The 23,269-nt window shown below is 39.5% G+C and overlaps 1 protein-coding gene across 2 annotated transcripts; it reads left to right on the forward strand.

Moving 5' to 3' along the window:
* Positions 1–122: 122 nt before the first annotated feature.
* HDC (histidine decarboxylase) lies at positions 123–11,201 on the forward strand. 2 transcript variants are annotated; one of them, XM_042039205.1, is made up of 12 exons: positions 123–1,582; positions 2,393–2,565; positions 3,574–3,687; positions 4,428–4,550; positions 5,347–5,481; positions 6,386–6,529; positions 6,785–6,851; positions 7,647–7,809; positions 7,915–8,005; positions 9,181–9,279; positions 9,971–10,072; positions 10,254–11,201. In XM_042039205.1, exons 1-12 carry the CDS (start codon positions 1,555–1,557, stop codon positions 11,010–11,012), a joined length of 1,998 nt encoding a protein of 665 aa, XP_041895139.1. In that variant the 5' UTR covers positions 123–1,554; the 3' UTR covers positions 11,013–11,201. The 2 variants fall into 2 exon arrangements, with proteins under 2 accessions (XP_041895139.1, XP_041895140.1); XM_042039206.1 differs by lacking the exon at positions 3,574–3,687 and having other exon boundaries at positions 124–1,582.
* Positions 11,202–23,269: the final 12,068 nt, after the last annotated feature.

Here is a 23,269-nt window from a genome sequence, read left to right on the forward strand (position 1 = left end):
CTATTAAGTGTGTGGGCAGCTTGTTGCTTTTTTTCTAATGTTTCTAGAGCACTATGAGATAAAACAGATGAATATGCATATAGTAGTTTTTGCACTTCTCTCAATGCCTTTTTATCAATTTGGGGTTTTTTATTTCAATACCTTAATCTGATGTGTGTGTCAGAGCATCTTTCTCATATCTATAAAACTTCCTTCTCAAGTATCTAATTGCAGCAGAAACTAGGAAAGGTTTCACAGTGTTCTGTAGACAGTGTGCTGTGAGAACAACATAAAAACTTTCTAGAACTATGGAAGTGTCTGTGCTGCATTAGAGCACATGGGGCAGAGAATCAAAGCTGCTCTGGCATCCAGTTCTCTCCTGTGTGAGAACAGCAAAACTGCTGTCAGATTATCAGACAGAGGGGCTGCCTAGCCTGGCATCCTGTCTCCAGCAGGGCCAGCCCTAAGCAGGAGCCTAGGATATGGCAAAAATAGGCAAGAATTATTGTATGGGAAATAATTTCTGGTGCTTAGTCCACAAGTCCTACCTCTTTTTTTTCCCAGGGCTGCCTGGTGCAGTGTAGAGCAAGTGAAGATGATAATTCAATATTGAGTAGTGTCAAAGATTGTGCTGCCAGAGAGAGGTCAGGATGTGTTTTCAGGTCCTAAAACTGGAACAAAAGGCAATCTATAAGGCTGTTCTTTCAAACTGAGAACAACTCAGGTGGAGGACTTGGAGGAATTCTGGAGGCACAAGACTAAATCCCATTGCTTATGCATATCATATGGGAGAAAAAAGCAAGCACAGTGAGGGGAAAAGATGCATTTTCCCAGCTCAGTGGTCTAGGGTGATATCCATGGAGGAACATCACCCTGCTTAGTGTAACCTGCTCTGATCTGAAGGGCAGGAAATCCACAAAGAGGATCATTGCTGCTTCATATTGTAGTTCTGGAACTGGCAATAACTGTAAAGCCTTTCCTTCTAGCAGCATGGGACTGACAGCATAAGGACTGAAGACTTGTGGGGATGTAGGTATACTCTTTTCTTGGGGAAAAAGGAGTTCTCAAAAGAATTCTTAGGAAAAGTCCCTGTCTGCTGTGTCAAACTTGTTCTGTGCTGGTACCTTGTTTTAATGGCTACTGCTAGCACAGTAGCTGGGTGTGCTGGCGTAACATCTGCTAGCTTTTATTTGGTTTTGAAAGCTCTTGAGCTTTTTCTCTCCCACAGGTCTCATATTAATGTGCCTTATATTCATGGCATGGATTACTGGGAGACTTCTGAAAGATTGATTAAAAATGGGAAAGTGCAGAGGCACCTCCTCTTAGTGATACACTATCTTACACATCAAAAGAGCACAGATGAGAACATGGGAGATTGTAAAACCCTCAGCTGGGAGGAGTTAGATAAACACTCACCAATAACCTGCTTGTTAAACCTTTTCCAGAATGCGTGAGTCTGAGAGATAAAGGGACCTATAAAGGGGGAAGCAGCTGGCAGGGCAGCAGACCAAACTGACCACAGCTCCCAAAAGGTCGTGGCCCAGGTTTGAAGAGGTGCATTTCTGAGGAATCAGTATGGAGCCTGAGGAGTACAGACAGAGAGGTGAGTGATCCTTGACTCTTGCAAATAGTAACATTTGCTTCTGGAGATCAGCTGTTGTAGGGCTGCAAGTGGTACCCAAAATTAGGATGGGCTATACGCTCTTTATTTGTGCACTTGTCCTTGAGACTTGGATCAGCTGAGGCAAAAATGTGTCCCAGAGTTGAGTTTAAATTAATGGATTTAGAGTCTGTGAGTAACTTAGCCTTTTTGGTCTTACATCTAAGATACTGTGGCAAAGCTGTAATTCTGAATAAACTTGTGCTAAGGGGTTATGCACAGTGGCTCTTCCCTGGCTGACACCCTGAGACTGCAGTGATACTTGGACAGTTCTGCAGATGGAGAGCCAGTTTTGGTTCTAGGGCTGGAGGAGATTGCCTCAAAAAGTGGAGAAAAGGTGTGGAGGTATGCAGCTGATTTCAGAGGATGCAAAAGGGGGTGTGCCATAATGACAAGGAAGTGTAGGACATTATGAAAATTTAATTCCTGTGAAATGCAGTTTCAGTTAATTTGTAGGCAAGAAAATCTAACCTTTCAGTAACCAAACAAACTGTACTTGTACCATGATTGTGTTTTAAAGGTGCATTTGAACTATTCAGTGATGACACTGAAAAAAACCCTGTGAGCCTGTTTTAGAAACTGTCCCTACATTATTAGATGGGACAAGTAGGGTGTAGCAGGGGGGAGCTGGGAGCAGTATTCCAGTGCTAATGCAATCCCTGTCCAATGCTAAGGACTGACTGTGTGGAGTGCTGGTACTGCTAGTTAGTTTTTCTGTAACTGAAACTGAAAACACTGGTTTGCCTCTTGCAGGGAAAGAGATGGTGGATTACATTTGCCAGTACCTGAGCAACGTGAGAGAGAGACGGGTGACTCCTGACGTCCAGCCAGGTTACATGAGAGCCCAGCTGCCAGATTCTGCCCCAATGGACCCAGACAGCTGGGACAACATCTTTGGAGATATAGAGAAGATTATTATGCCAGGGGTAAGAAATAAAGTATAATCATGACAGGACAAAGCCATTACTACCTGGGGTGAACACTTAATCCTGGGAATGCACAGGTTCTGCAGAGCATTCTTCTAAATAAGTAAAGTACCCAAAAATGTAGAATAAATCTTGTAGATGTTATGTCTACAGTTGTGTTCCTAACTATAGGGGTTAGATTGTGAATGTGTTTTTAAAGTACTTTGTATATAACTCATATTTTCTTATAGGAAAACAAATACACCAGTGTCAGAAAATCATTAACTTCACAATGTCTCTACCTGCTGAACTGTATAATCTCAATTTCAGAGGTGTGGAAACTCGGGCACAGCAAGGTGAAACAACTCTTGCCCAACTTCATGATTTTTCCTGCACTCTGAATGTAAAGATCTACTTCCTCTTGTACATAAATACTGCAGATTCTGCTAAGGGAGTTCATATTACTAAATTACATGTTTTGTGTAAGAAGCTTTTTCAAAGTGTGTTCTCAAAATTTTTAATAGATGTTTGCAGAAACTTCATCTGGTAGGAGAGGCAATCAGATTACATGGATTTATGTTGGTGTCCCACACACAAGCTCCTCCAGGTGTATAGAAGGGTTTATATAGTTGTAAACTGCTGTGTGTATCTAAAGGCAAGCTGTTGTTTGACAAAATGAGCAACTTTGTTGTAAGGATTCCCTTTATAAAGATAAATATTTTGATAAATCGTTCTGACTCTGGTCTTTCAAACATGGCACAACATTCTTTCCTGTTCAGAATCTTTGCCTGTTTAATTCAGATAAATGCTTTTGCTGTTATTTGCAATTTATCTATTAATGACACAATGTTATCATCTGCTAGTGCTGCTCTCCTGTTGATATTATCTCGGCAGTTTTCTGCTAGCTGATGTATAGTTGCACGTATTATGTTGCTGTAATCCTTTTCCCTCACTTCAAACAGATACTAACCACTACATCTCATGCAGAGTTTTGTGACATTTTCAGATTTCTACATAATTCTGTTCTAGGTAGTCCACTGGCAAAGTCCACACATGCATGCCTACTTCCCAGCTCTGACTTCCTGGCCTTCACTCCTTGGAGATATGTTGGCTGATGCAATTAACTGCTTGGGATTCACATGGGTAAATTTTTTGGGGCTTTTTCAGACATTTCTCTCCTATGTGTAATGTGCTAGAGCAGGTCATAGTCATTCTTTCTTGTTCTCTGAGTAAATACAATTGTTTGTTTTAACCAATTGTATGTTGTTTGCATAAATGAAAATTGTCACTTAAAAAAAACCCCAAAAGAATATGTAAGTACAAACATTACCTAGTAGTAAGAGGTGAATGAAGAAAATATACTAGAAATGTCTGGTTTCGAATTCTTTGCATATCCCACTGTGAGCATTGTTCCTTGTCATCTAGTCTCAGTGCCAAGACTGTTACACAAGCAGTGTAGGCAGTAGAGCAGCCACCATCCATGACTGCAGGGCTGGATTGGGCTCCATTCCAGCTCTCCTGCTGCTTGGAGAGAACCCATTTCCTATTTTTCCTCTTCTGAAAGTAATTGTTTGGTGGCCTGGCCCAGAATATATGCATATTTTGTATCCTCCTGCAGCAGCTACACAGCACTACTTGGTTATGATTCTGCACATTGCAGTAGTTTCTGAAGCCAGTGTTTTCCCCAGTGGCAAAGTTGCCCAGATTTTTAGACGTGTGCCTCTGTGTAGGAAAGAAGCTCACTAACCTGTAAGAAATTGATGGTTGTGGTCTCCACGTAGCTGTATCAGATGAGCTCATTGCCTCTCTGAGCTCTCAGCTGGATGAGGGATCAGCCCCCAGGGAGAAATACAGCCTAATTCTCCTTTTTAAATTTTTTCTAGGCCTCCAGCCCAGCCTGTACAGAACTGGAAATGAATGTGATGGATTGGTTGGCTAAAATGCTGGGCCTTCCAGATAAATTCCTGCACCACCATCCTGACAGTGTGGGTGGAGGAGTATTACAGGTAGGGGAGATTAGAGATGGCCTCATCAGCGTTTTGTTTTCAAGTGAATTTCTCTCTGGGTGATAGTTTTGCTAGAGGAAAAACCAACAAAAATTTCTGTATGGGTCTGAATCCCAATTTGGCATTATTTTCCCAAATTTTAGTATTAAATGTAGAAGATTATAGAATAGAAACTGCTATTGCTTTGGTGCTGTGTTATGAACAAACAGCAGGTATTCTTGTGGTCTTTGTAAGGAAAAATGAAAGTCAGATTTCATTTCTCCAATCTGTTTGACATCACCAGATTTTGCACTAAAGTGATTCTTAGATAATTAGAGAAGGAATTCTTGTCAATGTCCTTCTGCCATAGTCCTTAGCCACACAAGAAATTACTTTTCCTTTTTCTCTTGTCTGCTTTTGTCTCTGAGAGGTGCAAGATCAAGGCCTGAACCTTTACTGCCTTCTGGAAGGCCTAAGCAATAGTTCCCTGGAATCAGTGCTGCATCTTTGTTATAAGGGGCTTTGCTCATGTTTGTAATTTTATGGGAAATGATCTGTAGAACAAAAGGAAAATGTGATTTATTTACTCTGCAGAACTCAGTGCTGCACATTAAAATATACAGCAGTTAAAAGGCTTTGTTTTGTGTTGCTGGCCCAGAGAGCTGCTCATCAGGTAATGACTCTCTGCTGCGTCAGAGAAAAGCAGGAGTAGGAATAAAAGAGCCAGTGGGCAGCTGGGCACTTCACTGATTTCAGCAGATCCCTGGCAAAACAGCAATGAAGTAGCAGCTGCAGTAAATGAGCAATGTCTTTGCAGAGCACTGTGAGCGAATCAACCTTGGTTGCACTGCTGGCAGCAAGGAAGAACAAAATTCTGGAGATGAAGGTTTCCGAGCCAGACACTGATGAGTCCTCGCTCAATTCTCGCCTCATTGCTTATGCATCTGATCAAGTAGGTTCTTATGATTGATTACAAGGAAAACAAATTGCTTCTGTTGTCTCACTCAGCCATGTGAAGTTGCATTTCTGTACAAAGAGGAAAACACAGGAATGCCTTACAAGCATGAACCAGATTCTCTACTGCTGCTTTCTGCAAATGGGGAAACTAAATCAGTGCGAGGCGAGGTTTTTAGGGTCTTGGCAGTCCTCAAGGGTTCGTTTCACATGACTGATTTCTGCACTTCCTTCCTGTTTTTCACAAAGCCTTACTCCAGGAACTAGGTGTTGATCTCATGCTGCTTCAGCTCATGTTTCTTCCCAGCCTCTATCCCCTCAGAGACAGGCATGCTCAAGGCATTGTTACCTAAATGCTGCTCCTGGTTGTGGGCTCCACTGTTGGCCTCTGCCAGCAAACCTGTTCTGTCCTTGGCCTCCTGAGCTGAACAATTACATTCCCTTGGGAAAACTGCCACAAGAGAGACACTCATGCTGATTCTCTCTTAGTATAACTAAAAGGACTTTTTCTTGTAGGTGTTTTGCTCTATCCAGAAGTAAACACACTTCAGGGGATTTACCTTCTTATGGCAGGGAGGAAGGAATAAACTGAGGTTGATTCATTTCTAGAGGCTCCTTTAAGAGCTGAGTTTTGATAAATGGCCCTCCAAACACAAGATGAGGATGCCTATTATTATATTTTAGAAACCAGTATGCAAATAAATTAAGCATTCTTTGGAATTACAGTGTACTGTTTCTTACAGTTACTCACAAAGAAGATGCTTTCAGAGTTGTATTAATATGGATTACAATAAGGTCGTTATCCCTGTATTTCTTGCCACCACTGTCTTTCATAAAGCCATAAATTGCCACAGCTGTTCAGCCTCAGAGCTTGTGTTCTTACTGTTTTTCTTATTTTAAAGGCACATTCCTCTGTAGAAAAGGCTGGCTTGATTTCTCTGGTGAAGATAAAATTTCTGCCTGTGGATGAGAACTTTTCCCTCAGAGGTGAAACTTTGAAGAAAGCCATTGCAGAAGACAGAAAGAAAGGCCTAGTGCCAGTCTTTGTATGTTCAACTTTCTGGTTGGGGGTATTGACATAGTGTTATATTCTTAATGTCAACATGAAATTACATCTGAAAAATTTCTCGTTGTGTTCAAATACATTAGGTGAAGGTTCAAATGTATACAAGAATTTCTATTGTATTAAATAAAAAATTTTAATGTTTTGCCTGTCTGCAATAAACTGCCCACTTTTAAAGTGCTGCATCCATGTATTAAAAGAAAACAAATCCATTATAACAGGTGGGGTTTTTTTCTAGGTTTGTGCAACTTTGGGAACAACTGGTGTCTGTGCTTTTGACAATCTCTCAGAACTGGGTCCAGTTTGTAAGTGTATTTTTTTTCCTGATTTTAAACTGTGAATGTATCTAAAAGACAGTGTGACACTTTTTCATGCCAAAACAAAGGGGAGCTGAGTTTTTCAGACGTGTTTCAGGGACCACTGAAGTCAGTAAAAGACTTTGCAGTGATGTCTGTAAGATTTAGATTAGGATGCTAAAATACATTCTATTTGAGATGGATGAAATTTGCCAACTGATAAATCTTTCATGTGGTTATTCAGGAAATACAGACTGTGTGGTGCTGTTGTAGGATGGATACATTAATATTTAATCTAGCAAAGTAGTTTTGAAGGTAGATTCTGGTAGGACATCCTTTGGATCAACCAGTTTCACAGTGAAATTTGACATGGTTGCAAATTCTATTCCAGCATAAATTCTGACCAGTAGCTGCTGAAGTCCTGAGGAGCTTTCTCTTATGGGTCAGATTGTGGCTTCTGTTTCTGGGTCCTATGTTGCTTGCCACTATGTCTTTATTTTGGCTTTGTGCAGCTGAGAGGTACTGGGGAACTTCACTTAGTGAAAGGGCAGGTGAGAGAAATCAAATGTTAAAAAGATTCACTCGCATGAAATACGGAACAGTGACTTTTGTTACACAGTCCACCTGGTTTCAGCATTATCCTGTATTTTGGCATTATGGATCCACACCTTTAGAATCAAACTAGGTTGTCAACTGCTTGTCTGCCTCCTTCAAAACACTGCACCTGGTTTGCAGAGAGGAGAGTTGAAGCATGCACTTTGGTTCCTTATGTCCCTTCCATAACAACAATCTCAATTCCAACAGGTGATGCTGAGGGACTCTGGCTTCATATCGATGCTGCATATGCAGGGACAGCATTCGTATGTCCTGAATTTCGATTGTTCTTGGATGGAATTGAATATGCAGATTCCTTTACTTTTAATCCTTCGAAGTGGATGATGGTCCATTTTGACTGCACTGGATTTTGGTGAGTATAGTCAAAAAACAAACAACACCAAAAGGATAGCATGCAAATTGCAAAGTTTTTCTCTGCATTTATTTTGCTAACTCTAGTTCCTTCTACAATTGATAGGGTTAAAGATAAATACAAGTTACATCAAACCTTCAGTGTTAACCCTGTCTACCTCAGACATGCCAATTCAGGAGCTGCAATTGACTTCATGGTAAGTTATTATTTAAGATGATACTTTGTATTGCCTATAAAATGTTCAAACAGAGTGTGAAATTCCTCTCACATTCCGGAGTATGCTTATCTTATAGCTGGTCAGTACATAAACCAAATTATACTGACATCCTAATGCAGAGAAAATAGTCAAACTTTGCTGTGAGTCCTGGTTGTGAAGATTAATTATAAAATTGCTTTCAGATTGAAGTACTTAAGATTTTTACACAGATGGAGATCCAGCCTTGCCTTTCTAATGCAAAGGGTCATTTCTGTACCTTGTGTTGCTGAAGTAATTCCTACTGATGCCATTTTGGCTGGATTTCTTGTCTCTCTGGTATGTAATAAAAGAGAGAAAGGAGTAAGCAATGGAAACACCATGCTCTGAAACAGCAGGAGAATGAATTACATTTTTTCTTTAGATTAAGGTATTCATAGGAGAGCCAAGAGGCATTTCACTTCAGATACATCTTACAGCAGGTTTCAGTACAGTAATACAAAGGAATATTCACTGCCAATTATTTCTGCTATGATCTCACCCTAGTCCTGAAAAGATAATTGTTTTCTTGAAATCAATAGTGCTTTTCACGAGAGTGGAAGGAGGGATGGAAAAAAAGGTACCGAGTCCCTCTTGTGGTTAAATTGGATTCTACACGTGATTGTGCAGCTCCCCTGAAATACTCCTTTACACGTTTTCTCACCCTTTTCCTTGCAGTAGATGTTACTTTGTCTGGAACTGTCTACCCCTGCATCAGCTCTTGCTGCTTATAGCTGATTTGGGAAAATGTTCAGAATGGCACTTAAATATGCAAATTACAGGAGCTGAAGTGAACACTCAGTCCTAGAATGTAAATGGCCACATCTTAAATTGATCATGCTCTTAAATGCAAACAGTTGTTGTTATTAGCTGGTAATTAATTTAAAATTCTAAGCATAGATAGGCCATAGATTAAGGGGAATAGCCAAAATCTTGTTTTTGCAAATAATTGAAAAATAAGTGGACACAGTGTTTCTTTGATGGCTGTTTCCTAGGCTTAGCAGATTTTCAGTAAGACAACACTATTCCTCTCAACAGAGGTTTCTGACCTGAGTTTGAAGCAAGAGATGTAGCAGTGGAAGGGGAACTCTCCTTTCTGTTGTTTCTGCACTCACTGAGGCACTGTTGTGTTTTCACAGCACTGGCAAATTCCACTGAGTCGTCGATTTCGTTCTTTGAAGCTGTGGTTTGTGCTTCGTTCGTTTGGGGTCAAAAAGCTTCAAGCTCATGTCCGACACGTATGTGAATTACCAGTGTGTTATGTTCAGTTCTTGGTAGGTGAGGTTAGTAAACTCAGAGACACAGAGATGGGTAACAGAAATCCTCTCACACGCAAAGCTTGCATGTGAACACTGAATGTGTGCTGGTTTTACCCTGAAATAATCTGTAAAGACTGACTGTGTAGACAAAACATTTCAGGTCCCCCTTGTTGACAGCACTGGGCAATGGAAAGGGGCTTGGTAGGTCACTGCCTTCTGCAGTTCACTGAGCAATAATCTGGAGAAGCTTTCTTTGAGGCCAAATGGCACCTATCTGGGAGGCAGGCTGTGATGAATAGCTGAACCCATCACTATGAAAATGTACAGGCTTATGTCTCTGATGGAGTGTAAATACAAGGGGTCACTTTGTGGATCAATGGTTGCCACAAAAGGACTCTAATATGAGAAGGCAGATTCTGTTTTCAAACCTCCCTCTAGAAAATCCCTCTGTATATGCCAGTTACTCATGTTCATTGTCAAGGGTTTGGGCAAATAGAGACAGACTTTAAAATTCTTAGCTTTGATGTAATTTTTCTGTTTGCTCTTATTCATGCATTGGAATGATGTGTTTTAGGAAGGAAAGGAATTCTTTTTAACTACCCAGTTTAGTGCCTTACAGTAGGTTTGTTACAAACCAACATATAACTTTTTTTTTTCCTATTAATTATAGGGTACTGAAACAGCCAAATTCTTTGAATCCTTGGTTAAAAGTGATCCACTCTTTGAAATTCCCGCCAAGAGGCATCTTGGACTGGTTGTATTTCGCCTAAAGGTAAAGACTGGTTCTTTTGCATGTCTCTTTGGAATGAACTGACCACAGCTTATCTCCCCAGACATTAAAAACTGTGAATAAATTTCCGTGTAAGAATTTGTGTTTGGAATTCTTAGATATGTTTGGATGTCACTGGGAATTCTAACTATAGTGGTTTTTTTATTATTCATATTTAAAACAGGGTCCCAACTGGCTGACAGAAAAACTCCTGAAAGAACTAAGCAGTTCTGGCAGGCTCTTCCTCATTCCAGCAACCATCCACGACAAGTTCATCATTCGCTTTACCGTAACCTCTCAGTTCACAACCAGGGAAGATATTCTGCAGGACTGGAGCATCATTCAACACACTGCAGCCCAAATCATTAGCCAGAATTATGGGTTGCACTGCATCAATTCTGGTGATGGGACAGGAATCCCCACTACAGTAGTTCAGCCTAGTTCTGATGCCATTAGTAATGTTCCTCAGCTTTATTTAGATGGAGGGAAATACAAAACACCTTCCAGAAAAACAGTAGTCCAGCCCAAGAAGTCATCAGTGAGTCCCAGTACACGTGTGATTAGTCAGCAGGTGAAAGGTCAAGGGCATCCTCTGGATAACTGTTTTCCAGAAGATGTCCAAGATGTTACCAAACATAAGTTAACCTCTTTTTTATTCAGTTATTTATCTGTTCAAGGCAAGAAAAAGACAGCACGTTCCCTTAGCTGCACCAGTGTGCCAATGACTGGTAATCTTGAGCAATGTAACCCCAAAGCAGCAGCTGCTGACAAGGAGTCTCGTGCAAATGCCAGAGTTCTTTCCAGGCTGCCTGAAGACATGATGATGTTCAAAAAAGGTGCCTTCAAAAAACTAATTAAGTTCTACAGTGTCCCAAGCTTTCCAGAGTGTAGCATTCAGTGTGGCCTTCAGCTACCTTGTTGTCCTCTGCAAGCCATTGTTTAACAAGTAAGAGAGCTTGGTCTTAGAGAAGGAACAGGTTTGCTTATTCACATGCAATACTACATGTTCTTTTGTTCAAAATGTAAGCAGTGGCAATGACCACTGAGAAAATTCCTTTGCTTTTACTGGTGAAAACCTCATGTATTTATAGATGAAAATGTCAAATAAATCTTGTAGGCATATAGCATGAAACTTTCTGTTTTGTAGACTGTGGTAAAGAAAATGCCAATTTCTACCTTATCAGTCCTGGTAATAAACAGTTTCCAGCTCGTAGGCTGGGACCACTTTGACAAAGTATGCTGGCCTCAGGAGGGGATAAACTATTTAGGTCTCTGTTTGCACCATTGTTTTTTTTTTGGGGGGGGGGGTTGATACCTGACTAGAACTCGCTAGACTGATGTGAGGATCTGTGTGTGCAGACAATGCCAACATTAGTTCTGAACTATGCAAAAAGAAGGATGTAGCCTCTCTAAGAGATTTTGCTGCATTAGGGCAATTTTCCCAGAGTTAAACACAGCAGCACTGCCAGTCCATATGTTCTAATCAACTACAGCAGGCTTTGTACAACCACATTGCAACAGCAGCTGCCCTTGTGTGAAGCACCTGTGACCTTCCTCAGCATTACCTAAGATCTGTACATCACAAATGCATGAGGAATGAGAGGAGGAATGATATTTCCCTCTCTCTCATAACAGAGAACTGAAGGGGCATTGTGGAAGAAAGGGTCTCCACAGAGCAAACAAATGTATTGCTACAAGAGGCCAATGATTTTTGTTTATAAAAAATTGTGGGGGGGAAATCTCTTAAGGACAAATTTAAATTCAGAAATAGTACAGTTGAGTCAGGGAGCATGGTGATTACTAGGACATTATTCTGGGAAAGCACTGCTAGATCCTTGCTGCTTTCCTTGCAGTTGTTCCCAGACACCTACAGTCACCCCATCTTGAAGGCAGTGCACTCAGACAGATGGATCTTCCATCTGATCCAGAACAACTATTCCCAGCTTATATAAACAATGAGCCTGATTAATGTCTAGACCCTTATACAACATCAGCTAAGGTACAGGTAGAGTTGGAATAGTTGTGTTTCATTAAAACAATCTCATACTCACACTTTATTTCTGCTAAAAAATCGATAACCACATTTCATATCACTTTTAATAGTGCTATGAAATCTGTTTACACAATGAAGCAATAAACACACAGTGAGGATGGCAGTCCATTTGTGCCTAGTCTTAGATGTTTAAATTTATATTCAGCAATAGGAAGTACTGACCCGAGTCAGACATATGTAATTTATAAACATATCTAATGCGCTAGTGAGTAACAAAAGTATGGTAAGATTTTAGCAAATCTTTTCACCACTTCCTGTCCTTTCCTCCAGCTGTTTCTCTGATTATGTAATTTAATAGTATTTAGACACTAAGAATCTTTTAAAATCTTTTCTCTTTTAAAATATATATTGGCTTCTTAACTTGGAATACTTCATTGAAAGACTTTTCTGTCAGCAACAGACTAGAATGTGTATTTATGCAGAATAAGTATGTTGGCTCTATGTCTTTCAGGAAATACAGGGCAGAGGGCAATGCAGTAGATAGTAGAAGTCAAAGATGAGCATGGAACACTGGAATTGCCAAACACTGTTTCAAGGAGTGATTCAAGAAAGAAATCTGAACCATTAGGATAAAGATAAATAATGTGCATAAATTGCAAGGAAACTGTGGACCTGATTCTCTGTCCTGGCTTGTGGTTATCAAAAGGTGCTATGGAGACTGATTGATACCTTTTTCCTTACTAAATTCTAACTGCAGTTCTTCCTCTGGGACAGTCTCTTTATGCAAACACGTTTCTGAAATGAAGGAGGAACTGGTATGATTGCAGTGATCCAAACCATCTGTGAAGCACCTGTGAGTAGATCCCCCTGCAGACAATAGTTTAAGTGCACCTTTAAAGGGGGTGCTCTTTAAATACTCACATTAACACTTTCACCTGGGGATCACCTGTCTTGGGTTAGGATATTTTGGCTACAAAACCCCCAAAACTCACACTACCCAAAGCACAGGTCTGCTGGTTTCTAGAGAACTCCTTCTTTTTGGTATGCAGCTGAAGTGTTCACATAAGGTAAGTGTTTTCTCTGGCCATTTTAATAGAATGTCAATTAATGGATTGCCATTGTTCCCCTATGCAAAAGAATGATTAATGGAAGCCAAAAACTCCTTTTTTTTTCCTTGAAAGGAGTTAATGTTAGTATGCAATGAGATTACAGACCTCATTAGGAAAGGTTTTTGTTGGGCTTCCCACTTTCCCTTTGTGTTTAGATTTTCAACATACTATTACAAATATTGCCTGTTATTTAACTAGCAAACAATAAAAAAGGTGTTTAATGATATGTGTGGCACACTGCATAGCTTATGCAAATAGCTAATGACCTGGCATCTTAGAGGTAAATAACCCCCAATAAACTTTCACTGAGGTAATAACCCTTCAATAAACTTTGAAATCCATAGTTTATTGTAGAGATAAGTAACTTTGATGACATAAAACCTGTATTATTGAATTCAGCTTATTTATTTCCCTAGTTACTCAGACAACCTTGAAGCAAACTCCATGAATTTCCCCCTTCTGACTGGCCCTAGGGACCAGGACTCAGTGCTTCTTGGTGAAGTTTAAACAGCCATTACTGTGAATAAGGACAGCTTTTTCTTTCTCACTTTTTGTACTATTATTTTTCATTTCATATTTTGCTATGTGCAACCAAGGGGACAATTTCCTTCCCTCTTGTTTAGCCTTCTGCTGCCCTTTTATGTCAAATCTGATACTTTTCAGCACAAGGTGAGCCGATTCAGGTCATTGATCTGCTGGGAAACTTCTTCAGTGCAGACTTTCTTTCCCCCTCCAGGTAAATTCCCTTTGCTGCTAGGTGAGCTGTGGCCAGCTCTAACGCAGCACAAGCCCTGGATGTCCAAGCAGGGTGGGAGGGAGCAGATCCCTCCAGTTTAGCGCTGGTCAGACCTCCCAGGAAGCTGCTGCAGTTGAAACTTGAGCCGGTGGATTGGAGGTGGCCCCCAGCCAGGGCTGCCTTTCTGCTTGCCCACTGCTCCCATGACCAGCCTTAGAACTCATGGGACCAAGTGAGGAGCTGCTTCAGGGAGCTGGCAGGGGTGCAAATTAACTGATTTATGCCTAGGGTATATTTTGACACTCGCTAGACTTTAGCATTTGGATAAATTAGAGGGTTTTTACACTTCTGTAACAGAGCTACTGTTTCAAACTGGTGCCTTAGGATTTTTTTAGAAGTTGCTTCACAGCTGTAAACACTGTAGAACATTTTTTGGAAGCTTCTTTATGCGATGGCAACTGCCTGGGAAAAGTAGGAGAAATTAGTATACCCTCTTAGCTAGGGTCATAGCCAGTCTTTCCAAAGCATTGCTGAACTTCCATAACTAATTCCAGTTTCCTGCTCGTAAGAGTGTGTAGCAGTTTTGTGCTATGGCCCTGCAATTGGCTTTCTGAAGAAGTTTTTTTGTGTAACCTTTTCTTCTTCAGTTACGTCTCTGACTTTCTCACATGGGAAGTGGTATTAGGTCTGTAACTTCAGTAGGGAATTGTCAGCAGCAGCCTGGAGAGCTGAAACCCTCAGATTTATTGATCATGAATGTAATGTTTTGAAGGACCTTTGTCTGCTTCATTATTCAGGGCTAATTTGTTTAAAAACTTGCAAAATTTTCACACAATAAATACTTGGTTTGCTCACCAGCTTTTGCACAATATATTATTTTTCTAAGCTACTCCTTTGAGATAAACATTTTCCACTGTTCTCCAGCTACACGTTTCTCACGAAGGTTTTCAGCTCAAGGCTTTGCAGGGGCTGCCAAAAGGCAAAGATATCTTGCTGTGATCCACGAGATGTCACCAGAGAGTAACAAGTAACTGGAAGCTTGTGTTACATTTGGATTCGGGCTCAATGTACAGGTAATTAAGAGAAAGGTAGGTGGACAGAGAGCATGGGAAAGCCCAGCACTCCTTATGCTGGCTGGCATAGGATGCTTCAGGCTGCAGCATTTTCTGTGCAGACAGCCTCCTCTCTTTTTTCTGTTTTGTTATGGTTTAATGGGAGACTTCACTGTACTGCCACAAGTCAGAATGCACCATTCCAGCCAGCTCAAGTGACAATAATCATACCACAAAACAGCACTTACCTAATTACTGATGAATGGCAGAGATGGGATTCAGACTGGATGACTTGTGGCGTCAGTGAACCTGTGTAACAGCTCAGCTGGGTTTGTTCTTTCTTTGTTTGACCACCTGACCATTCCCATGGAAAGTCCCAGCTGGGTATTTTTCAAGATTGCTAAATTGAAGCCTTCAAGCTTCATTTTTCAGTTTCAGATGTCTTTCTATCACATTTCAAATTAATAGCTGCTTCAGTTTCTATTGAAGTCGTATTTGCAGTTTTACCACAGTTTTTCTCTGAGGTTTTGATCAGATGGGACAGGTTGACCTGATCTAATTAATTGGTGCTGTTCCCTGTCTGCCTTATGTGCCCTTTTAGTTCCACTGCCTCCCTTGCTCCAGCTCTGATGCTCTTCTGATAGTTCAGTGATTCATTCAGCTCACTAAGCCAGCAAAAACCTGTATTTTTTGGGGTGAGTTCTCTGTTCAATCACTGAGTAGAACTGGCTTATTGAGGAGTCATATTAGTACCAATAGTAGGACTAATACAAAGAAAGGAATCAGGAAATAATAAGCAACAGCTTGATCTCCCTTCCCTACATGCCTACATCTCAAATTTTTCTTCTGTTCCCTTCCCACTTGGGAAGGAGTGTTAAGTGTCTATTAACCAGGCAGAATAATTTTTGTAAATGCAAGAACCAGGTTCATAGTCTGTGCAGAGATAAACCACTGAACCTACTCACAGCAGAGTTCAAGCCATTCCATTTTCACCCTCCCTGCCTGGCAGAAGTTCAGGAGATGAAGGTCAGTGAAATACGTGCTCTGGCACTACTAAAACTGGGCTAACATCAGCAGTTTTTTGGTATTTTTCCATATCTTTCCCCATGTCTGAGGGATGATGCTCACAAATCAATCAGGATGTCTGGTAGGTCAGCCAGGTGAGCTGACTTGCTCATCCAGTTGCAGCTGATTTGACACCATGGAATACTTTGCAATCACCAACCTCGAAAAAAGTCTCCTTCAAAAGGACCAAGCCACTCCTGTGACTAGAATTTCCAGGGAAATCTTGTCTAATAGATTACCCAGGTCTCTACTAAAATCAAGAAATTTAGATGTTACAGGGTGCCTTTACTTTGCTGCATTCTGTTACAAGCTCTTTTATGTTCCTTTATGTTAATGATGTTGCTTTTGAAAGATAAAATGGCGCAACATGACTGGGAATAAACATGTCATGACTCATTAGACAAAGCCATATAGGTAGTCCGGATTTGTGTGCTGCACATATAGATACCTAAAAGTGGAGACATACAGAAGAACCCCTACACTCCACAGAAGATGAGAGGTGTGTGACTAGGGTAGCATAAAATGATAGTACTATTACTCTGTATGCAGTTACTAACTGGATCTCAGCTACTCCAACCATGCTAAACCTGTAGTTTAGCCCACTGGTCAGAGGACGGTATGCTTGATACCATGGTGTTTTTTTAGGCTGTTGAAGCTAAAATTCTTCAACTGTTTTGGGTTGAGTGGTGAACTTAATTGAGCTCTCTGCTGATTTATGACTGGCTAAAGAAATTCTAGGTGAAGCTGTCTGAGTCACTGTGAGACCTCTTTTTATTGCAGAGGTGTTAGAAGCAACTGCTATGAAATTCTAGGAAAAAAATTTTAATATTCTGCAGTGACATGTGAGATTCCTGGTGCTGGATGGTAACTAAATTCTTGGCATTGAACCCATCCTCATCTTTCTTGGGTAGACATGGTTGGGTTTCATCAGAGCAGATGTGCTCTCCAGGATCAGAGAAGGGAGCTGTCAAAGCTCAGGAATTATCTCCTGTCTTCATAGACAAACTCCTAAAGGAGCCTTGCTCAATTCTCTTTCATGAAGCTGAGAAAATGTTTCCATCCCATAAATAGATTCTGAATTCTGTTGGTTCATCACAGAGACACAGTGCAGCTCGTTCCAGAGCTACGCCGGCAGAGTTAACTCAGAGTTCAGTTAGTTGGGTTAGTACAGGCACCCCGTCATAGCAAGCTCTTTTCTCTCTCCTCTGCTGAGAATTTATCTGTCAAGAACTGAAGTGACCACAGGGAGATGGAAGGGTAAGGATTAAGCAGAAAGCTGAGCTGAGAATTTAAAATTACTCAGTTCTACCAAATTTTGGCTTCGCCCTTTTTTTTCTTCATTTATGATGGAAGAGTAATTGACATCCACGTGTCTAAATCCAGTGTTGTTGTTTTTAACCACTAATTTAAGCTTGACTCAGATTCAGCATAAAAGTCCCCATGAATTTCTTAAATCCTCTGAAGGAGACACTCAAGTCAAATCCTCCTTGTATAATTTGTTGCTATCCTACCATCAAGGCAAGATTATGCTCAGCAAATTTTCAAAGGCAGTACAGTATGAGCAACATTCACAGGTGCTGCCAACAACAGCATCAGATGACAGGGTGTGCTTATCAAAGAACTGTTTTCTTAGAAAGAGGGGTGGGGGAAGAGGCTTTGCTCTCACAGCCTTATTGCCTGGGCTGCAGCAAACTGAACAGACAAGCTCTGACATCTGCTTTAGTGTAAGGGTACTTCAGCCTCTTTCATGTGAATAAATGCCTTCAAATTCAGAGGTCAGGAGCTTGCTTGCAGTTGCCACTCACACAGTGGTTAAAGGAGCCAGAATTCATATAATGTGATATGGCTGCAATTTTAACTCTAGTGAGCAGAAAACTGAATGCAGTTGTTATTTCAGGGGCACAGCAAAGTCATATTAACAATTTCTATAAATGTTCTTCAAGCAATTTTCAAATTTTATATGCTGGTGTACAGTGGGCTATGTTGCAAGACCATATGTTTGAGATTCAAGAAGTTTCAAATGTCCTAGAGCCATGAAGTTCACTTGGCAGCCCTGAGAGAAAGTATTGTCACAGTACTGATCCTAGAAAACTTTGGCAGATCATGTTACTGTACACATGGAAATACTGGGCTGAATGAAATCTATCCCACCAAGTGATGTGCCTCTTGCTGCATGAACCTCCAGCATTTTTCAGTAGTCAGCACTGCACTGCCTCTGAAAATGACAGAGTGTAAAATGTCAGGGATTATGGCCCCCAAATCCTTTGCCTTCGTAGAACTTTATTCAGCTCCGTCACCTTTCTATAATAAAAACATAACATCTAAAATTAAAACAGGTATTTATATGTATTCTGGAAATCATATTTATATGCACATACAGTGCAGCTAATCAGAATGTAGATTTCTGCAGACTCAGGGAGGAAAAGAAATTAATTATTAAATCAGTCATTTCTTTGATGTAACATAGTTTTTGAGTGACCAGAAGGACAGTGGAAACTCTTATCTTCCTGAAACTGGGTGGATTCAGTCAACAAGGACTACTTTATTTGCTCAAAGTTCCAAACTTTTTTTTTCTTTTAAGCCAAAGATTTAGTCTAACAATTATCTCACCAGAGCTCTATTATTGTGTTTTCTATTCCAATGCAACTTCTATCTCCTCACTGGCCAGTGTCCTGCCCTTCCTGTATATGCACCTCTACTACCTGTACTGTTTCCTTGGCTCACTTACTAAGCCTTGCTTTGGTTGGGCTACATAACTGTATTTCTCTACATCCTTTTAGTATTCCAGCTACTTGGTTCCCAAAAAAGGAGTTAAATTATTTCCTAAGTTATCAGACATGCTTGAAACTTCATGCAGTGCATGTTAATATTGAGATGTTATTTTGAATGATATATGTTGAAATGCGTTTTGATTGTATATGTGATTTGATTGCATTTTGCAGTTAATTTTTAAAGACATTTTAACAAAAAGATACGAAGAACAATATTTGCTTAAATAAAAATAATGCACTAAGAATTGCCTCATACGAACAGACTTAACAATCTTACAAAAACTTGATCTGTTGCTACCTAAGTTTCATATAGAAAACATCTTCAGAAGCCATCTGCTTTCATCAAAGAAGGTCTGATTTCTTAAAGACAAGGAAGATTTGAGCCTTGCTTCCAAGAACATGAGGTTACATGGCCATGGGTTGTGTCTGTGCCTCTGTATGTGTCTGTTCTCTCCTTCCCCTCCCTGTAACTTGAACCTGCTGGCTGCTTTCAGGCACGTTTGGGAAAGGGTCATAGGTCTCAATGGTGTTAGGTTTCTGTGAGTTCCATGATAATGGGTAGCAATAGAGAGACCCTTTAAGTGCCCTAGCAAAAAGGGGCAGAGCTATTAGATACCAATGTATCCACATAGTGGAGATCCCTTATAAATTCTGATCTGTGATTGTAGTTAATACCATCCAGTTTATGATTTAGCATTTACCATACGAATTGCACGAAAATACAGGAAATCAGTTTCATCTTAGTTCTTGTGCTCACAGGAGTGTTTCATTCTGTAGTCAAAACTCCATTGTAGCAGATTGTGTTCAGTCTGATGGAGAATTTGGCATTAGCATGTCACACAGGGAAGATGTCCTGACAAGGAGGAACAGAAAATCTTCCAAGAAGTACCCGGAACTGGCATTTGGGGAAAACTACAGGATCCTTCAGTAACTATAAAAGATAAATAGGCAGAAGCCATGTAGAGTTTGTTAGGAAATTTAAAGATTTAATTGGGTTCGATGAAGTTGGGATTAGGGAAAAATAATTTCTTGCCATTTTATATATGGAGCTTGTTTAGTTGGACACAATTAATATCTTTTGATGTGAGGAATGATAAAGCAAGATTTATATTATTTAATTAGAATAGAAATATCTGTCAAAGTACTTTGAAAATAGTACACTGCTTTAGCTCTAAAATAAGTCACAAGTTAAAGTAAGATATTTTAAATTAGAGAAATTGTTTTAATTTTGTGTAACAATATTTTGACTGTTTTTGGAGTTCAGAGTTAACTACAAAATTATGAGCTTAAAGGAGGGGGGAAAAGTAATTTTAATGTTTTGAGGTGCATTTATTCTTTCCATTTGGAACAGTCCAGACTTTTGAACTTCAGGAAGTTTGAAACTTGCTTTCTAAGAAGCATACTGGATTCTTCTGTGTTTCTGATAGCTAACAGATAAGATTTGCTGGGCCAAATTCTCTTCCTGGGGGTGATAGTCTGTTGGAATTTAGCAAGATGTATCCTTGACAAGGCAGGAGAAGGAAGGAACTGAAATCTCTTACATTTGTGTTTTTGAGCAGATTAAGTTTCTGTAAGTAAAGTAAAAACTTGAATAGATGTAAATGTTAAGACCAGCTCATGCTAGATATACCATTTTTTAAAAATCAGTAATATAGCAGGAATGCTGGTAAGAAAGGATAAGCTGTTCTTAACCTTAAATATCATATCCCCCAAGTCACACGTTTGTACCACACTACAAATCTAGACAACAACTGAGGATCTCAATTCCTGGACAGATGGAAATTCACATTTAAGCAGTAGCAAAATCCATTGAGATTTCTGTTTCTCTAACAGAGATGTGTTAGAGATAAGATAGGTGAAGCTAGGATGAGATATTGTCCTAAAACATAGATGAGTTTATACTTTGAACTTCAGTAACTCTGGTTTTGTTGCCAAGGATGGCTTCTCCCTGCTGTGTCTCCTGCTGCTTTGTCTAGTTCTGTAGTTTTACTATTTAGTTCTGTGATTTTTACTATTTAGTATCCTATTCTCTCATGCTGTTGGGCCAGAATGTTGTTCTTCAGTGACTGGAACCACACTGTTTTCAATGCATTACTTAGTTATCAGAATGAGGTGGTTTTATAGAAGCCTGCAAGGCACCTTGTGTCATTGAAAAATGATGGATAGACTGTTACAAAATATGCATAGAGCCCCACTGAAAAAAACAAATCACAACTTTCTAGTTAATATTCATTAGCCAAATCTCAGCAATAGCAATGTGAAACCCTTTCTTCTGTTTCAAGTTAAAATTACGTACTAAGGTGAGGTTTGCAGAGGAATAAAGTACCTTTACTAAATCAGCACATAATCTTAAAATAATTGGCAAGCTTTTGGTTAGTGAGGTGAGCTTTCAAGGTGTTATAATAATTCTAGCAATTTATATAATATCATTAATGGCATGATGTTTATAAAAAGATTTTTGATCCAAAAAGCTCCATGCCTGCTTAGACAATCACATGTTTACATAAACTTCTTGTATTTGAATGAATGAACTTGGCTTTCTCTAAATTTGAATGATCATTACTGGTGTTTTGCTCCTTGGTTTATGTCTCTATTAAAATGCACACTGCTGGATCAAGTCCTTCTTGTAGAAGCAGAGGAAGAAGGTATAAAGAGCTGCCTACTATACAAAAAGCAAGAGGACTCCTGTTTTGATGCCAGAGGGAACTGTAAGGAATGACACTTTCAAACACCACAAGTGCAAACTGTCTGAGGCCTATATTGGATGTTAAGGAATAAAAAGATGTAAGCAAAGAAATAATGAGTAACTGCTTAAAACTGCTTAAGGAGACAAATGAGGTTTTTTTCCCAGTGATCCAGAGGATGGTCAGGTCAGGACAGAAGCATAGTGATACCTCTAGAATGCTTTGTAGATGGTTAGGGCAGTCTGGGGCTCAGATGACTGGTATAAAGGCTGGAAGGAAAATGCTATGTACCACAAGTAAAGGCTTCATGGTCAGACTGCAAATGTGCCAGTTAGGAAAAGGAAAGAATTGCTGCTTTGATTGTACTTAGATGAAGATTGGCTTGTGTCCAGGAGGAGCTGCCCCTAAAAAAGGAAGAAAGAGACCTATGAGATATGGGAAAGAATGTTTTCACTAAAAAAAAAAAAAAGTCTGAGCAGAAAAAATGCAGTCCAGGAGAAAAATTTTTAAAATGGTGGAGCATTCAGCAAAAACTTGGAATGATGGTGAGGACTCTATAAACCATCAGACCTATGTAGTAAGTGGGGAAAGAAGTATTGTGCAGAGTCAGAAAAACTATGTTAACTGAGTTGATAAAGAATGATTCAAAGGTCCAAAACTAGCTGATAAGTTGAAAAGGACAGAAAAGGAAGCAAGACCTTTGGATTTAGCCACAAGCCAATCATTAATTTTTTTAGAAGGTCAATGTGAGTAGAGTGACCTTAGCAAGATCAACTGAATCAAAAAGCAAGAATTTGAACAGAGATAGCATAAACTTGGTGGGGGGTTATTTGTTGTTTTTTTTTTTTTAATTAGATGGCAAAATTTGGTAACTAGGAATTAAATAGCATCAAGAAAATTCCTTTTTGGAACTTGAAAAAATAATCCTGGTATACTTTTTTGTAGAAGAGTAGTGTTTGATGCAATTATGTTACAAATGAGTCCTAACAAGCTGAATGAGTTATGAGAAAGTTCTGCAGTTGTATGAAACTGGCTAATGCATACTTGGTATCATGTCAACTAAAATAATTAACTTTTCTCCGAGAACTGTGTAAATTTATGGAGAACTCGCACTGTGTAATTTGTCCCGGGAAGGTGTAGTGTTTACCTGTGCCAGAAAGACAAACTGCTAAATGAATAATTACCTAGTAAAATAAAACACACTTGTATATCTAAGGCATGTTAAAACTGTGGCTAATTTGTTGTATTTTGAGACTATAGCTTATGTTTTAATATATGTTTCAAATATGTAGCTGGAGGAATATTGAGCAAGGCACTGCAGGGATGATACAGGCAGAACCAAAAATCATGTTGAAAGAAAGATACAGATTTTTTTACAACTTTAAAGAGAATAATTTGGATAAAAGTAATTTTTTGCTATGTCTGCTTTTTACTTGGCAAAATGAAATGATTTAAAAGTGAACTTATGTGCAAAGTAAAAAAAATACAGAATAGGTTGAAGGGGATACACTAAATATGAGTAGAGCTGGTAGCAAACATTTCTTGTAGACTGTTTCTGTAGAGATAGAGGTATTTTTGAAGATAAGTCTGTTGATTTTATCACTGAGAGGTTTTGCAGGGAGACTTAAGTACAGGTCTATTAGGAGCTAGCCAGTTTAGGTTTTAATTTTAAGATGACTTTTCATCATATCACAATATGCACTTTGAGAAGCCATAATTCGAAATTGGGATATTCTTGAAACACCTCTTCAGTAATTAAAGTATTTAAATATTTTTTTAGGTGAATCACA

Source organism: Corvus kubaryi, unplaced genomic scaffold (assembly GCF_017639235.1).
Source record: "Corvus kubaryi isolate FWS band 111438036 unplaced genomic scaffold, C.kubaryi_AGA036_p1.0 37394, whole genome shotgun sequence".
In the NCBI taxonomy this organism is placed as follows: domain Eukaryota; kingdom Metazoa; phylum Chordata; class Aves; order Passeriformes; family Corvidae; genus Corvus; species Corvus kubaryi.

Bases quoted from the DNA above. Each gene is read 5' to 3' on its own strand.
- HDC (XM_042039205.1), top strand. From the start codon at position 1,555: ATGGAGCCTGAGGAGTACAGACAGAGAG. The intron at 7,810-7,914 runs GTGAGTATAGTC...TACAATTGATAG, and splicing joins TTTGACTGCACTGGATTTTG to GGTTAAAGATAAATACAAGT. The intron at 8,006-9,180 runs GTAAGTTATTAT...GTGTTTTCACAG, and splicing joins GAGCTGCAATTGACTTCATG to CACTGGCAAATTCCACTGAG.